The 16,838-nt window shown below is 42.9% G+C and overlaps 1 protein-coding gene across 2 annotated transcripts in view; it reads left to right on the top strand.

Moving 5' to 3' along the window:
• Positions 1-16,838, top strand: part of LOC124589612 (protein FAN-like) — a 201,822-nt gene that overhangs the window by 129,040 nt on the left and 55,944 nt on the right. For both annotated transcript variants that reach the window (XM_047131569.1, XM_047131568.1), the window contains one exon: positions 11,012-11,100. In XM_047131569.1, the coding sequence (XP_046987525.1) occupies positions 11,012-11,100 (89 nt within the window). The remainder of the gene's footprint in view (positions 1-11,011; positions 11,101-16,838) is intronic.

The raw sequence follows: 16,838 nt of genomic DNA, 5'->3' as shown, positions 1-16,838 counted from the left end.
TTTCATAGTTTTCATAATTTTTCCCACGTATTTGGGTGTATTTTTGCGAATTTTTTCTGACATAGTTCTACATTATTTACGTACTATTTTGCGTTTTTTCCACAACCATGGATCCTTGCTCCTTCCATCTGCATCAATACAAAAAAGTTTCCTTATCCCTAGCCAGAACCCAGTCCCACATATTGTTCCTGCATTGTTGCTCAGCTCGTGGAATCCCCCCAAATGGCCTTGCCATCAAATTACCCATCTCTGGCTGCAATCCTTCCTTGCACAATGACCTCAATCTGTTTAGATTCTGCCAATCCTTAGCCCTCACCAACGTAGTCCTGAAAACCATATCAACATAGGCCAAACCTCCTTGCAAAGCCGTCTCTCCATCCATAAAATTCTCCTGGAACCCATAATGCACATTCTAACTCTTGCTGCCCTGGAACTAGGGCAACATGCACAACATGACCTCAAAAGACACTCTACCCTGCTGCTCACTTCCTGCCCCCACCTTTGAGCACCACTGCACACCAGCTCTACAACAGCCTCCAAACCTCCCCACGTCACCTAGTAGCTGTCAAACCCTGTGTCAGAGACCTACTACATTTACCCCACCCTCCAAATCTTCCTCCCACCACTATCCAGAATCTAAATAGACCCAAAACACAGTCATGAACCTTTCCTCCAAAAGCCTTAGCCCCACAGAAATATCAGTCCTTTCCAAAGGCCTCAAGATTTGCCCTACTCCCAAATTCAATCATGCAGGACATGTTAAAGACCTTCTCCCCTTCTCCTGGTTCTTAGAGTGGAAATACTTTTTCGACACCAACACTACCAATCAGACTCAGCCAAAGTCTTATGTTAAACCAAGCCTGACTCAGTTCATTCCTCCATCCAACCATGATGCAACCCCCGCTGTCCCCAAATCACCCCCTGTTAACTTCCCAGATCTTCTTAACCTTGAACCAGGCCTTGCCATCACTCCCCAAATCCCTCAACATGCAAACTAACCTTACATCCGCAGAAAGAACAACCGTCCACCATCTAAAAACTGATCCCAACCTGCCTGCAGACAAAGGCTCCAACACAATTGTTTTGAACTGCAGGGATTACCTGGCAGAAGGACTCCACCAGCTGTCAGATGCTTCCACCTACAAACCTTGCCACAGTGACCCAATTCCAGAAATCCAGCAGGATCTCCAGTCTCTCCTCAAATCCTTAGGCTCATCCCAGAACCTCTCCCTGGAATCCACCTCTCTTCTCACCCCTACCACTCCTGACACTCCTACCTTCTACATGCTTCCTAAAGTCCATGAACCCAACCACCCAGGATGCCTCATGGTGGCCGGTTACTGTGGCCCCACTGAGAGAATCTCTGCTCTCATTGACCAACACCTTCAGCCTACTACCCAGAACCTATCCTGCTATGTAAAAGATACCCACAATTTCCTCCACCAATTCTCCACAGCTCCTGTCTCGTTGCCATATTTATCTCCAACTCAAAGATGGCTACACCAGTACCTCTGTCCATATCAAATCTAATAACCACCAGCAATACCTCCACTTTGACAGATGTCACCTGTTTCATGCCAAGAAGTCCCTTCCATACACCTAGCCACCCATGGTCACTGCATCTGCAGTGATGAGTGGTCCCTCTTGAGATATACCCAGGGTCTCATTGAGCCCTTTACACCCCTTAATTGTCCTCCCAACCATGTACAAAAACAAATCTCCCGTGCCTTATCTTTCCAGTCACCCACCACATCCCAAAGTCTCATCATCCAGCCACAGAGGAACATTCCCCTCATAACTGAGTACCACCCAGGACTGGAGCAAATGAGTTACATTCTCCTCCAGGGTTTGGACTACCTATTGTTATGCCCTGATATGAGAAATGTGCTGCCCACTGTCCTTCCCAACCCTTCCATAGTGGTATTCTGCCATCCACCAAACCTACATAATATACTCATCCATCCCTACACAACCCCTGCTTACCTCATGGCTCATATCCCTGTAATAGACCTAGATGCAAGATCTGTCCCACACATCCTCCAAACACCACCTACTCCAGCCTGGTCACAAGCATCACCTATCCCATCAAAGACAGAGGGCTACCTGTGAAACCAGCTATGTGATCTACAAGCTAAGCTGCAACCACTGTGCTCCATTCTATGTGAGCATGACAACCAACAAGCTGTCAGTCTGCATGAATAGCCACCAACAGACTGTGACCAAGAAAGAACTGGACCACCCTGTTGCTGAACGTGCCGCCAAACACAACACTCCTCATTTCAGTGACTGCTTCACAGCCTGTGCCATATGGATCCTTCCCACCAACACCAGCTTTCCTGAATTGCGCAGACAGGAACTCTCCCTGCAGTATAGCCTTCTGGCCTCAGGCTTAGTTAGTTATTATCCTCACCCACCTAGTCCCTTCCCTGTTCCCACTCGAGCATGACACAGCCCTCTATTTCACCAATGCACCCAGTCTTTTTACTTCTTTTCTGCTACCCCCACCCCCAGCCCACCTCTCCCCCACCTCTCCCCCGCCTTCCGTCTGTCCGCATCTAGTGGTCTGGTGGCTAGCATTACTGCCTCTGGATCATGGGATCCCAGATTCAATTCCTGGCTGGGTTGGGAATTTTCTCATCCCGGGGACTGGGTGTTTGTGTTATCGTCATCATCATCGTCATCATCATTCATGACAGTGGCTAGATTGCATTGTGAACAAATTGGACTGTGTACAAATTGGGACTTCGTATGGGCACTGATGACCAATGCAGTTGGGTGCCTCACAAACCAAACATCAACCCCACCCTCCGTCTAACCTCCCGACTGTGCCTAGCTGCCCTACCCTCTCACCTCCTCGTCCCTGCACACTTCCCAGCTGGATATCACCATCCCCCACCTCTACCTTGCTATCCATCCCCCTCCCTGCCCCAGCCTCCTCACTCTCATTCTGTTGCCTCTCCCATCATGCACTGCTGCTGCTGCTGCTGCTGCTGCTGCTGCTGCTCATAGTGTGACTTCAGCTGCCAGCTCTGTGTGTGTGTGTGTGTGTGTGTGTGTGTGTGTGTGTGTGTGTGTGTGTGTTTCTTCGTTGGTAATGTATTTTGACAATGGCTTTGTTAACCGAAAGCTTATTGTGTGACAGTATTTTTGTTGTGCCTAATGTGACTCAGCATCTCCTCTATAAGGTGTGTTGTGACAACTACAGTCAGTTTCAAAGAACTGTAATAAATATCATTTTGTCTTCTAATATTTTAATTGTGGGTGTCATTATTTCTTTTGAAATCTAATTAATTTCTTACAAAAAAGTAAATCATGAGGGAAGAATTTATTGTGATACTGTAGTGTCTTTACTTTTTCCTGTTGACACATAAATTTTCCTTTTCTGTTTACAAGATACTCTTACTCCATTAGTGATACATGGCTTTTTTGTGGCTCTCCTTTCTAGCTATGTTATCTTAAATTGCAGGCAATTGCAGCCAACCTGCGCATTTTGAAAAAGTAATCCACATTGGCTGTAGAATACTTTTTATTAAAAGTCATGACCAGTTTCATGCCAAAAGAAGACACATCCTTAGGTGATGGAGATGACGTACTAAAAAGAATCTTTCTCACCTGAGGATGCATCTTACAGTGGAGCAAAACTGGCCATGACTTTTAATAGATAGTATTCTACAACCAATGTGGATTATTTCTTTCAAAGACATTCTAACTAGTTTACTTGGAGAGCTGTTTTCAAATAATATCACAAATATAACATGAAATATATTAAATTTTATATTTGTAATTTTGTCTCTCTAAATTTCATCCCAATCCACTTTTTTCAAGCTATTTTTAAAAAATCGCTTGCCTTGGATTCATCAGTAATTGGGATGGATTCCCATAGTGGTGTCTCAGGACTATATGCCAGTGTGTTGTTCATTCCAGTTACTTTCACATCATGGTCTCAGAATCCATTAATTACTGCTAACACACACATTTATTTGCATTGACTTTTGTTTATAAATATATCGCCAATCAGTGGTGTATTGTCATGGCAAAATGTAGTGGAAAATTAATTGGCTCTGAGCACTATGGGACTTAACATCTGTGGTCATCAGTCCCCTAGAACTTAGAACTACTTAAACCTAACTAACCTAAGGACACCACACACATCCATGCCCGAGGCAGGATTCGAACCTGCGACCGTAGCAGTCCCGCGGTTCCGGACTGAGCGCCTGAACCGCTAGACCACCGCGGCCGGCTGAAAATTAATTACTTAAATCAATTTGCACAATCCAAATAACATTTCCAGGTCGTTTTCGTTCTCAGGATCCTTTAAAAAACCTATACTGAGATCACTACACACCAGTATTTGTTTCTTTGTGCCTGACATACCATAACAAGGAATCAAGATGTCTAATAAACAGTTCAAATTTCCCAGTGTGGATCTATTTATAAGTATGATTATAAGTAACACATTTTTTTAGCATCAGCTCACAAACACATAGTTATATCTCCTGATCTTTGTCAAAATTTACTTGCTCCAATCTTTCTATACTTGTGATCTGTTTTTATGTGTGTGGTAACTCCCTTCTTTCCCGTATATACTGTACAAAGGAAAATGTCAGTGTATAATCACTTATACCCAGTGCTTGGTTTGTTAAAAATGAGATCCGGTATTGTGATCTTCAAGGAGATGTATTTGATACTTAGAGATCTTAAAACATTAGTTTAACACATTTCTGATCATTTTAAAAGTAGTAATGTAACATGTGTTTTACATTGCTTCAATGACAGCAACAGTTTTAAAATCTGTGGTTCTGATTTTTTCCATCAGAGGTAACGGTACAAGTACACCGCACCAGTGCTTACCAACACAAATCAAGCACTGCTTATACCTAACTTCTCTATTCCTGTCATTAAAGGTTGTTCAAACAAGCATGTGACATCTGTCTTATCATGATATTGTAAACTTTCTAAACATACATGAAGCAGGCTCTTGAAATTTTCCTGAAGTAAAGAGTTTTCAGTGCAGTTTCAGGATTGCAGCCGGAGGATGAAGACTTCTTGCCACAATATTTCGGCTGACAAGCATCCAGCCATCTTCAGGTTGGTGTTTTGCTGTGGATATTGCTTGTTCACATTGCTAACTTTATATCAAAAACTGGCACGGAGACACGCGCACAAAAGCAGCTGCTACACGAGTGACCTCTGTCGAGTTTCATGCCCTCTTCGAATTGCTTCATCTGTGACACTGAAGAAACAATTTAAAGGTTCCCTTCTATGCTTGTAAGAGTCATACAGGCTGTAGAGTCAAGCGAATTAATAAAGACAACAATAAATAAGGTGTGCTGAGTGAGATACACAAGCTTGTTCGGAGATGTTATTTCTAAAAGCAAACAACTACAATAAAATTAACGAGTTACTACCTCTTACCAAGGGCAAACCCTCACTTGTGGTGGAGTCTTTTTCGGGGTTATATGTCTGCACGAGAAGACGTGCACCGAGAAGGGGGACTGCAACTTAGTGTTTTGCTGGAACGACATCCATATGCAAGTCTAACAAATCCATGGGAAAGAAATGGAGGAAGTTTGAGAATGAGATAGCCATGCCTGGTTGTCAAGGGAGCCAGATGGTTGGAGAGAAAATTCGCTTCAGTGTTGCACTTGGCAGTAACGGGTGGGGGGGCAAAGGTCCGCATCGGCAATATTCTGTTTTGTTTTTTTGAAGCTCTTGATCATGACCTGGGTCCAAGGAACCATTTTATTGCCTTTGCTTTTATCACCATGGAGTGCTGTAGAAAGGGCTCCTGGGTGACAGAGGCATCCTTACAATGTTGATGGAAAAAGTTGACCCTGTTGATAAAACACTGGGAGCCTTGGAAAGGAGTAGGGCATGGGAAGTCTGCTACTGCATGTTCTGTCTAGGGGAGCGGGCAGGGGCCAGTGGCAGAGACTAAGTGTCCAAGGAATTCAACCTTGCTTGCTCCGAAAATGCTTTTTTCCTTGTTGAGTGTCACTCCAGCTTTCTGTAGGCGGGAAAAAATTTAGCGTATGTGTTGGTGGTATTGAATAGGGTCCCTGGAGTAGATGAGTGTGTCATCTAAGTAGGTGAAACACCCCATTGCAACCCAGATGGTGATGTAATGCACAGTGTCATTCTGAACTTTCTGTAGAGCACTGGATGGCTGAATGAGGAGGGTAAATTCTGCAAGATACTGAGCATATGGGCCTGAAATCTCTAGCTGTTTCACAGTGAAACACCTGGTGGAATGGCAGCTGCAGTGGCTGGACCTACTGGAGGTGTCATTGACTGAACAATGCTTTGCTGCATCGGCCAGTAGACTGTAATGACCGAGGAAGTTGGCACCTGGAATGGGGTCAGTAATGTCCAAGACAGCAAAGGTTCACAGTAACTCGTACAGAAGCACGAAATTGAGCAACTGGGTAGGCACACCTCAATAGGGATGGCTGACTTGTTAGCGGCAGTGATTTGGAGGGGGGAGGGGGGGGGGGGCAGGATTTGGGAGTAGTTTATGGGGAAATAAGGATAAACTGGAGCCGGTGTTCACGAGTTAGTGGACAGAGGAACTAGTGCATTGAGATCCCTTACATATAGGCACTATGAATTGGTGGAGCACGGAGTCTTGCAGTTGTGGAGTTCTTGCCAAACCTCTGGTGGCACCAGCAAATTACACCTAGATCGCGGTGGTAATCTGAGGGCTAGTTAGAACCATGCCAGTGGGGCATCTGTTTTCATATGGGCTGGCTTTGTGAGGTGGATGTGAAATAACATCCTGGGCTCAGGCGACAGTGCTTGGGATAAGGTGACCAACAACTAGCCTGAATTTTGTTGTGTTGCTCATGATAGAACACACTGGAAAAGTGCCTCGGTGGAAGGAAACCACAGGCATGGGTCGAAGGAAGGCAAGTATGCAGCTGCGCGGCAGGGGGGGGCTCTTCAGAGTTGGCTTGTGCTAGGCATACCACTCTGTTGGTCAGCTGAGTCAAGCAGTTCTGTGGTGCTAACAGTTGTGTGCAAAGTTTTAATACCTCCGAAGTGCTTGTAGGTGCTAGGTCAGGAGGGGTAATGGGAGACTGCTAGCTGCAGAGCCCATCAGGTGTGACTGCAACAGGAATGCAAATGTGTGGCAGCAACATTGTGACTTAACAGTGCGAGTAGAATGTCATGGTATGCAGGGTGGTGCTGGCAAGCAGTGTTGTGTAAAAGGAGGTAAAAAAGACACACTCAGTGTGGACCAAACAATACAATATCTGCCGTTTGTTGCAGCGGAAAGGAGGGTTTAGTAAGTGACACAGTAAAGCCCACTTGTTTGGGTGGGTGGCTGTCAGCTACAGGTGGGGCATGGTGGTCCCTGCAGAGAGACGGCATGCATGGAGGGGTGTGGGAGGGGAGTGGTGGTGCACGTGGAGCGAGGGCATGTGTGGGGGTAGGGGGGAGTAGAGAAGGCAAGAAGAGAGGGGTGGGTGCAAGCAGGATGCATCCGGCTGACCTAATGGAAACTAGTTTTGTGACCATATGAGGTGTGCTAATCAGTATAATAAAAAAAGAAGAACCAGTGTGTTTCAGTAATGAGACCTGGTGCTTTCTGTAGACCAGGTCACCTGTGAAGGGAGTGATTTAAAGGTTCCCTTCTATGCTCCTAAGGGGCATACAAGTCTAAAGAGGCACACTAATTACCAAAGACAACAACAAATAATGAGGCATGCGAAACGAGATACATGAGTTAGTTCAGAGATATTATTTCATAAAGCTAACAACTGTGATAAAGTTTAACGAGTTACTACCTCTTAACCGAGGGGGGGATCCTTGCTTGTGGTGGAGTCTTTGAACAGGGCAGACTATGGATATTTTAAAGTACTTCATTTGGTGTTATCTGGCTGCATGACAAGACAAGCGCCAAGAAGGGGGACATCAACACAGAATTTCCCTGGAACGGCATATCTATGCCAGTCTAATGAATCCACAGGAAAGGAAGGGAGGAAGTTTGAGAATGAGATAGACTCACCTGGCAGTCAAGGGAGCCAGTATGGTCAGAGAGAAAACTTACTTCAGTGATGTGCTTGGCGGTAAAGGTATGCCAAAATGGCCAAGTAGTAAACCCACTTGGTACTCCTGGTGCTCACTGCTCTTCACCGCACTAACTACTCCACACTGCACACATTAATCCCAGTGCTGATAATGGGGGACGTGGTCCAGGCATCCAGCATCAGCTTTGTACAGCCGCAGTTAAGGCAAGTCTCCTCAAAGAAACCTGGCTCAGGAAGGTAGTGGAGAAGATGTGGTAGCACTACTCCGGTGAAGTGCAGCAGATGATGACACGAGCCACTTGACTTGCGTGAGAAGAGCTGTCAAAAGCAAGGCTTGGAAATGTTACCTTATCAGTGTGGGAGAACAGATTACTTGAATGACAGCTAGGCACGCATCGCATCTGGAAAGTGTGACAGTCTAAGTTCTACCACTGGTGGAAGTGACCAGCGAGGGTTAGATGCGGTGTTACCTAGGCTGCCAGGCACTTTGCTGATCGCTGGTTTTGGGTCGTTGCAAACTTGTCATCTGCTGCTGCAAGTGGAGGACAATGTATGGAGTGCCACAGCACGCAGGTGCATTTGTAATGTTGATACTGTATGTGCACCCTCTGTTGGAATGCAGGCTCCTGGAATTAAAAATTTTATGCCAAATCAATGAAAATTAACATTTCTTTAATCACAAGAAGTTTTCTTTCTGAAGATATTAAAGAAATTGCTGGGTCCCACACCTTACCCAATTGAAAAGTGCCATCATGATTAATAAGATCTTCCACCAAATGCATTCCCACCAATTCTTTAATAATTGAATTCCATAAGGATTTTTTTGAGGCCAAGATTTCTATGGCATAATAATCCGTGGAATAGCCTGTGGAGATACTATGCACCTCTATGACTGACTGACTGGGCTGCAAAAGGCTAGTTTGCTAATCATATTCAAAACACCCTTCATGCACTGTACACATTGTCTGACCAATGCAGGCTTTGCCATACTGCCAAAGTATTTTGTTGATTCTAATCCTCCACAATCCCAGATCATCCTTTGCCAAACTGACAAAAGCACATGTCTTTGTAAGTGAGTGGAAGACTACTTTGACATAATGTTTCCTTCAGATTCTGCCTGATTTTAATGGAATACTGCCGACATGGAAGGAATACCCTGGACTTGGACTGCTCCTTCTCCTTTTGAATGATCATATTCCTTCCTCCTCAAAGCTGTGCCGATCTGATGTGGAGAATATCCATTATCTTTGAACACAAATTGTAGGAATTCCAGCTCTTTTGTAGGGCTGTTTCCACCAAACACAAAGGATCTGGAATATCTACAATCTGTATTCAAAGATAATGGATATTCTCCACATCAAATCTGCATATCTTTAAGGAGGAAGAAATGTGAGTGCCCACGAGATCAAAGAGGAGAAGGAGCAGTTCAAGTCCAGGGCAGTCCTCCCATGTGTCAGTAATATTTTGTCAAAATTAGGCAGAATTTTAAGGAAACATTGTCAAAATAATTTCCACCTATCTACTGAGATTTGATCTGTTCTCGGTTCAACAAAGGACAATCTGGGATTGCGGAGGTGTGGAATCTGTAGATCACCTTCCCATTGTCACAATGCTTCTTTGGTCAGACAATGTTGTTGAACATGATTACCACCCTTGCCTTCCGTAGCCCAGTAAGTCAGCCATAGTTGTGCACTGTATCTCCATGGACATTGCTCCATGGATTATTCTGTCATGGAGATCTTGGCCTTGACAAAATCTTCCTGTGTTTCAGTTAATAATGATTCGATGTAAATACTTTTGGCGGAAGATTTTATTAGTTGTGATGGCACCTTTCAGCTGGATAAGGTGTGGGACCCAGTGATTTCATCAATATATTCAGAAAGAAAACATTTCATGACCAACAGCACATAGAGTGACAGTAACTTTTTATTAATTTGATTTCTGGATTTTAACTCTGTGAGCCCGCATTCCAACAGAGTGTGCGCATGCAATATCACCATTACATTTGCACCTGTACACTACAGTTGGAGCAATATTTGAAGAGGATATGAGACTTGACAGGGGTTGCTCATGTAGCAGCTGTCTGAGTGCACGCTCCTCCACGCGTTTCTGGTATAAAGCTAGAAATGTGAACTAGCAGTCTCCAGTGCAGAACACTCACGTAAAAATGGCTGTATGGTTGTCAGCCAAAATATCATGGCAAGAAGTCAGCGTCCTCTAGCTGCAATCCCAAAACTGATTGAATACAAAAAGCTTATCTTCCTATCTTATTTTTCAATCCTCAAGTATTTTGGTGAAATGAGCTAAACACTTCTTTTCAGCGATGTCTTACATATTTCCTGGGAGTCTTCTGCCATTGTAATTTCCATAAGAACTGCCTTCCTAAATCATGAGTCTAACCTGAAAATGGTGCCTCTCTGACACTAGTAGTCTCAGGGATTTGTGTAATTGTGGTTCCATTATATTGTCTGCAAGGCTGTTAGCTATACGTATTCTTCCCTATGTTATTAATGAAAAGGAAGAGCATTTCATTGGCAAAAAGGAGTTGATACTATTATCTTTTAAAACTTTTGAAATGGGATATTCCATGAGGGTGTGATAAAAAGTGTATAATATATGGCAATGAGTTGGCACAGCCGGCCGAAGTGGCCGTGCGGTTAAAGGCGCTGCAGTCTGGAACCGCAAGACCGCTACGGTCGCAGGTTCGACTCCTGCCTCGGGCATGGATGTTTGTGATGTCCTTAGGTTAGTTAGGTTTAACTAGTTCTAAGTTCTAGGGGACTAATGACCTCAGCAGTTGAGTCCCGTAGTGCTCAGAGCCATTTGAACCATTTGAGTTGGCACACATTTTATCTCATCTGTCATAATAGTAACTTAAGGTTATTGAAATTTGTTTTGTATTAATTGATTGCCTAGTATTTTATTTGGTGTGGTTTTCCACAACTTGAGTAATATTCTAACAATTTGAAATTGGTTTACAGCAATAATAAGAGATTAGTGTCTGGAACAAAAGATGGTGATCTTCTTCTGTGGTCATTGGAGAACTACACATTAGAGCGAAAATTGCCAGGTAGATATTTACTTTCATTGCTTCATTATTAGTTTTTTTATTTAATTTTTTTGTTTTGTTTTGTAATACATGTTGTTAGTTGTGTGGTCTTCAGTCTGAAGACTAGTTTGATGCAGCTCTCCATGCTACTCTATCTTGAGCAAGCTGTTCATCTCCAAAAAACTACTGCAACTTACATCCTTCTGAATCTGCTTACTGTATTCATCTCTTGGTCTTCCTCTACCCCCAACACTTCCCTCCAATACTAATTGGTGATCCATTAATGTCTCAGAATGTGTCCTATGAATCAATCCCTTCTTCTAGTCAGCTTGTGCCACAAATTTCTTTTCTCCCCAGTTCTGTTCAGTATCTCCTCCTTAGTTACATGATCTGCCCATGTAATCCTCAGCAATCTGCTGTTGCACCACATTTCAAAAGTTTATATTCTCTTTTTGTCTGTACTGTTTATTATCCATGTTTCACTTCCATAAAAGGCTACCCTCCATACAAATACATTCAGAAAAGACTTCCTAACACTTACATCTACATTTGACGTCAACAAATTTCTTTTTTTCTGAAACGCTTTTCTTGCCATTACCAGTCTACATTTTATATCCTCTATAATTCAGTCATCATCAGTTACTCTGCTGCCCAAATAACAAAACTCAAGGACTACTTGAAGTGTTTAATTTCCTAATTTAATTCTCTCAGCATCACCTAATTTAATTCAACTACATTCCGCTATTGTTGTGTTTCTTTTGTTGATGTTCATCTTACCGTATTTACTTGAATCTAAGCCGCACTCGAATCTAAGCCGCACCTGAAAAATGAGACTCGAAATAAAGGAAAAAAAAAAATTCCCGAATCTAAGCTGCACCTGAAATTTGAGACTCAAAATTCAAGGGGAGAGAAAAGTTTTAGGCAGCACCTCCAAATCGAAACAAAGTTGGTCCATTGTAATATGAGACACAATTTAGGTCAAATGAATGACGATACAGCTACAGTAGTTTGGTTCGAGTCGTAAGCTTAGCAGTTAAGCTTTACCAGGTATTGCTATGCGTCAGGCGCTCCATCCATATTTATACGGGTACCCTTCCTTTTTCACGTGCTTCGTCTGGTTTGAATTGATGGCTTATTTTGCTTTGATCTGATAAGTGCCGTTTTCTTTGTTATCGGTGTTTATGTCGGTCACTCTAAGCTGAAAATGCATTACTGTACTGTGTCATGCATTGTTGGTCGCATTCTGATAGTGCGTGTTTACGGCCTGTCGCTGCTCGCGGCATGGCTTGCTTTTGTGCGCGCTACCACCGCTTACAATTAGAAAAAAAAAGAGAGAGAGAGAGGAATCGTCTCATTAGCAAAACAATGGCAAGAGACTGCTATGTGTTGTTACTTACACTGCTGCTTTCTTTGATAATGATCAACAAGAGCCGAATGATAGATGTTCTGAACGAAAGTTTAGCGAAAATTCTTCGCCGTTTGAGAATCTTTGCAGACGCCTCTTTAGTACATTACATTCTGCACAGAAATTAGTCATCTTAGATTTAAAAATCTAGTCAGTTGCCGTGCTTCATTTCTGATTGTATCACTATTCAGCATAAGAATAATACGAATATAACATGACATGATATGTATGTATATTCTTCCGCATTTGCTGTTGTCTCACTCTAGTTTCGTAGTTTATTAGGCAGACAGGATTTAAATGAGATAGAAGCAAACAGGAAAGAATACATGGCAAAATGTTTATATTCGTATTATTCTTATGGTGAAGAGAATACTGCATGTGATTCACATTTCGTCAGGTTGCTATTAGCAACCATCTCTCCTCACAGGTAGGAAAAAATTCAGAACGTAGAGTTTGCCATATTGACAAACATCCCAAACAGTCTTGCCAGTCGGATTTTCGTATTACATTGAAATTCTGCTGCATTTGAAGATGAACAATACGGAATTTGTATTTACTTCAGTGGATAATGTATGAAAATGCAGTGGCCGAAACTCGGGGCGGAGAAAAAAAGCTCATCTTCCACCTTTTTTTTTAATTTTATTTACTTACGCAGAGGTTTTGGCGCCAGTATTTATCTTTGTGCCTACAAAGCATGCCTGTGTAGGGCTACATATATTAAACGGCAGAAGTTAGTTGTGGCGGCACCTACCAACATTTTTCAGAACTTCCGCTTGCTTTGCACTCGATTCTAAGCCGCAGGCGGTTTTTTGGCTTACAAAAACTGGAAAAAAAAGTGCAGCTTAGATTCGAGTAAATACGGTATATCCTTTCAAGACACTATCCAATCCATTTACCTGCTATTCCAAGTCCTTTGCTGTGCCTGACAGAATTACAATGTCATCAGCAAACCCCAAAGTTTTGTTTCTTGCCCCTAAACTTTAATTCCTACTCCAAATTTTTCTTTGGTCTCCTGCTAGCTCAATGTACTGATTGAACAACATTGGTGATGGGCTATAACTCTGTCTCGCTCCCTTATCAACCACTGTTTCCGTTTCATGCCCCTGACTCTTATAACTATCATTTGGTTATTATACAAGTTGTATATATCCTTTTGCTCTTAGTATTTTGCCCCAGTTGCCATGAGAATTTCAAAGAGAGTATTCCAGCCAACATCATCAAAAGATTTCTCTAAATCTACAAATGCTGTAAACATAGGTTTGCCTTTCCTTAACCTATCTTCTAAGATAAGTCTTACTGTCAGTATTGCCTCGTATGTTCCTTTGTTTCTCTGGAATCCCAACTGATTTTCTCCAAGGTCAACTTTTATCAGTTTTTCCATTCTTCTATAATGAATGTGTGTTAGTGTTTTGCAACCATGACACATTAAACTGATACTCAGACTTCAAGAACATTGTAATAATTCCAATTCCAAAAAAGGCAGGTTCTGGCAGGTGTGAATATTAATTCACACCTGCCAGAACCTGCTTTTTTTGGAATTGGAATTATTACAATGTTCTTGAAGTCTGAGGATTCTGTGCCTCTCTCATACGTCTTGCACACCAGATCTCTCACACATCATGCACTCCTGGTGAAAGAGTTTTGTCAAGGCTAGCTCTCCCAAGGCTGTCAGTAGTTCTGATGGAATTTCGTTTGCTTCTGGAGCCTTATTTCAACTTCGTTCTTTCAGTGCTCTGTCAAATTATTCTTTTTAGTATCACATCCCCCATCACATCCTCATCTACATCCTCTTCTATTGTTATAAAATTGCCTTGAAGCTTGTATCCCTTGTATAGACTGTCTATATATTCCTTACACCATTCAGCTTTCCTTTCTTTGCACAGGACTGGTTTTCCGTCTGATCTCTTGATATTCATACATTTGCTTCTCTCTTCTCCAGAGGTCTCTTTAGTTTCCCTGTAGACAGTATCTATCTTTTCCCTAGTGAAATATGCTTCTAAATTCTTACATTTGTCCTTGAGCCAGTCCTGCTTAGCCATTTTGCACTTCCCCGTAATCTCATTTTTAGACATTTTTATTCCTTTTTTCCTGCTTCATTTGTTGTATTTTTATATTTTCTCCTATCATCAGTTAAAATCAATATCTCCTGTGATAGTCAAGGATTTCAGTTAGGCCTTGATTTTTCCTATTTGATCCTCTGCCGCCTTTACTACTGCTTCTCTCAGTACTACCCATGTGTCTTCTACTGTCTTCCTTTCTCCTGTTTTAGTCAGTCATTACCTAATGCCCCCTCTGAAACTTCCAACCACCTCTGGTTCTTTCAGTTTATCCAGTCCCCATTTCCTTAATTTCCTACATTTTTGCAATTTCTTTAGTTTCAATCTGCAGATCATAACCAATAAATTGTGGTCAGAATCCACATCTGCCTCTGGAAATGTCTTACAAGTTAAAATCTGATTCTGAAATCTCTGTCTTACCATTACACAATGAGTCTGAAACTTTCTAGTATCTCGAGGTCTTTTCTACGTATGCAACCTTGTTTTATGATTCTTAAAATGTGTAATACACAACCAAACTGAAATCATAACTCCTTTGATTCTGCAGTACTGTGTATAATTTCTTGCAAAAAGACATGTGATAATGTAGAGCATGGTTTATGTTAAAATATGTAAATTTGAAGCATAATATTTGTCTTAAGCATGCACTGATTTGTTAATGACTTTTGCAGCCTTAACTGTTCTGTTTCTAAAAACTTTACCACTTTATCGTGACATATATTACAATTTTCACAGTCATTTATTCGTTCACTTACACTGTCAAAAATAAAAAGCACCATCAAGGACAAGGTCATGTATTGACAAGTGAGGTGACAGGTAGTCACAAACTTGATTGATAAATACAATATACTTTTCAGGAAGCAAATTCTTGCCACTGAGTGCAAAAACTTACTACTTCATGGCACTGATTAGGAACCCTGCCCCTCTGTTCCTTGATGCAGAGCTATATTTCATAGGTGTATATTGCTAAATGCTGCTATCTTCACTGTGTCCCATATATACATGGCACAACAGCAATGTAAACTCATGGTTAAACCTGAATCATTAGGACCTCTCCTAATAACAAGGAGGTCCACTGACTACACGGTATATATGCATCCAGGCAGATGATATAGATGACAGTCAGTTCCCTTTCTCAGCAGGACATGAAGCTTCACATGATTTTGGGCCAATGACTCAAAAGGGCTGAAATCGTTGTTAATGTTAAAGAATTTATGTTTCTTGTTCTGGACAAGAGAAAATTAGTTTTTAAATGTATTACATGTGAAACAATAATATTTGTGACAGACTTGGTTAGTCCTACTGTCTTTTAAATAAATATGTTTATACACTCCTGGAAATTGAAATAAGAACACCGTGAATTCATTGTCCCAGGAAGGGGAAACTTTATTGACACATTCCTGGGGTCAGATACATCACATGATCACACTGACAGAACCACAGGCACATAGACACAGGCAACAGAGCATGCACAATGTCGGCACTAGTACAGTGTATATCCACCTTTCGCAGCAATGCAGGCTGCTATTCTCCCATGGAGACGATCGTAGAGATGCTGGATGTAGTCCTGTGGAACGGCTTGCCATGCCATTTCCACCTGGCGCCTCAGTTGGACCAGCGTTCATGCTGGACGTGCAGACCGTGTGAGACGACGCTTCATCCAGTCCCAAACATGCTCAATGGGGGACAGATCCGGAGATCTTGCTGGCCAGGGTAGTTGACCTACACCTTCTAGAGCACGTTGGGTGGCACGGGATACATGCGGACGTGCATTGTCCTGTTGGAACAGCAAGTTCCCTTGCCGGTCTAGGAATGGTAGAACGATGGGTTCGATGACGGTTTGGATGTACCGTGCACTATTCAGTGTCGCCTCGACGATCACCAGTGGTGTACGGCCAGTGTAGGAGATCGCTCCCCACACCATGATGCCGGGTGTTGGCCCTGTGTGCCTCGGTCGTATGCAGTCCTGATTGTGGCGCTCACCTGCACGGCGCCAAACACGCATACGACCATCATTGGCACCAAGGCAGAAGCGACTCTCATCGCTGAAGACGACACGTCTCCATTCGTCCCTCCATTCACGCCTATCGCGACACCACTGGAGGTGGGCTGCACGATGTTGGGGCGTGAGCGGAAGACGGCCTAACGGTGTGCGGGACCATAGCCCAGCTTCATGGAGACGGTTGCGAATGGTCCTCGCCGATACCCCAGGAGCAACAGTGTCCCTGATTTGCTGGGAAGTGGCGGTGCGGTCCCCTACGGCACTGCGTAGGATCCTACGGTCTTGGCGTGCATCC

This window comes from Schistocerca americana, chromosome 2 (genome assembly GCF_021461395.2).
Source record: "Schistocerca americana isolate TAMUIC-IGC-003095 chromosome 2, iqSchAmer2.1, whole genome shotgun sequence".
NCBI lineage: Eukaryota > Metazoa > Arthropoda > Insecta > Orthoptera > Acrididae > Schistocerca > Schistocerca americana.
Note: the sequence above shows the minus strand (reverse complement) of the source record. Positions and strands in the feature narration are given on the sequence as shown.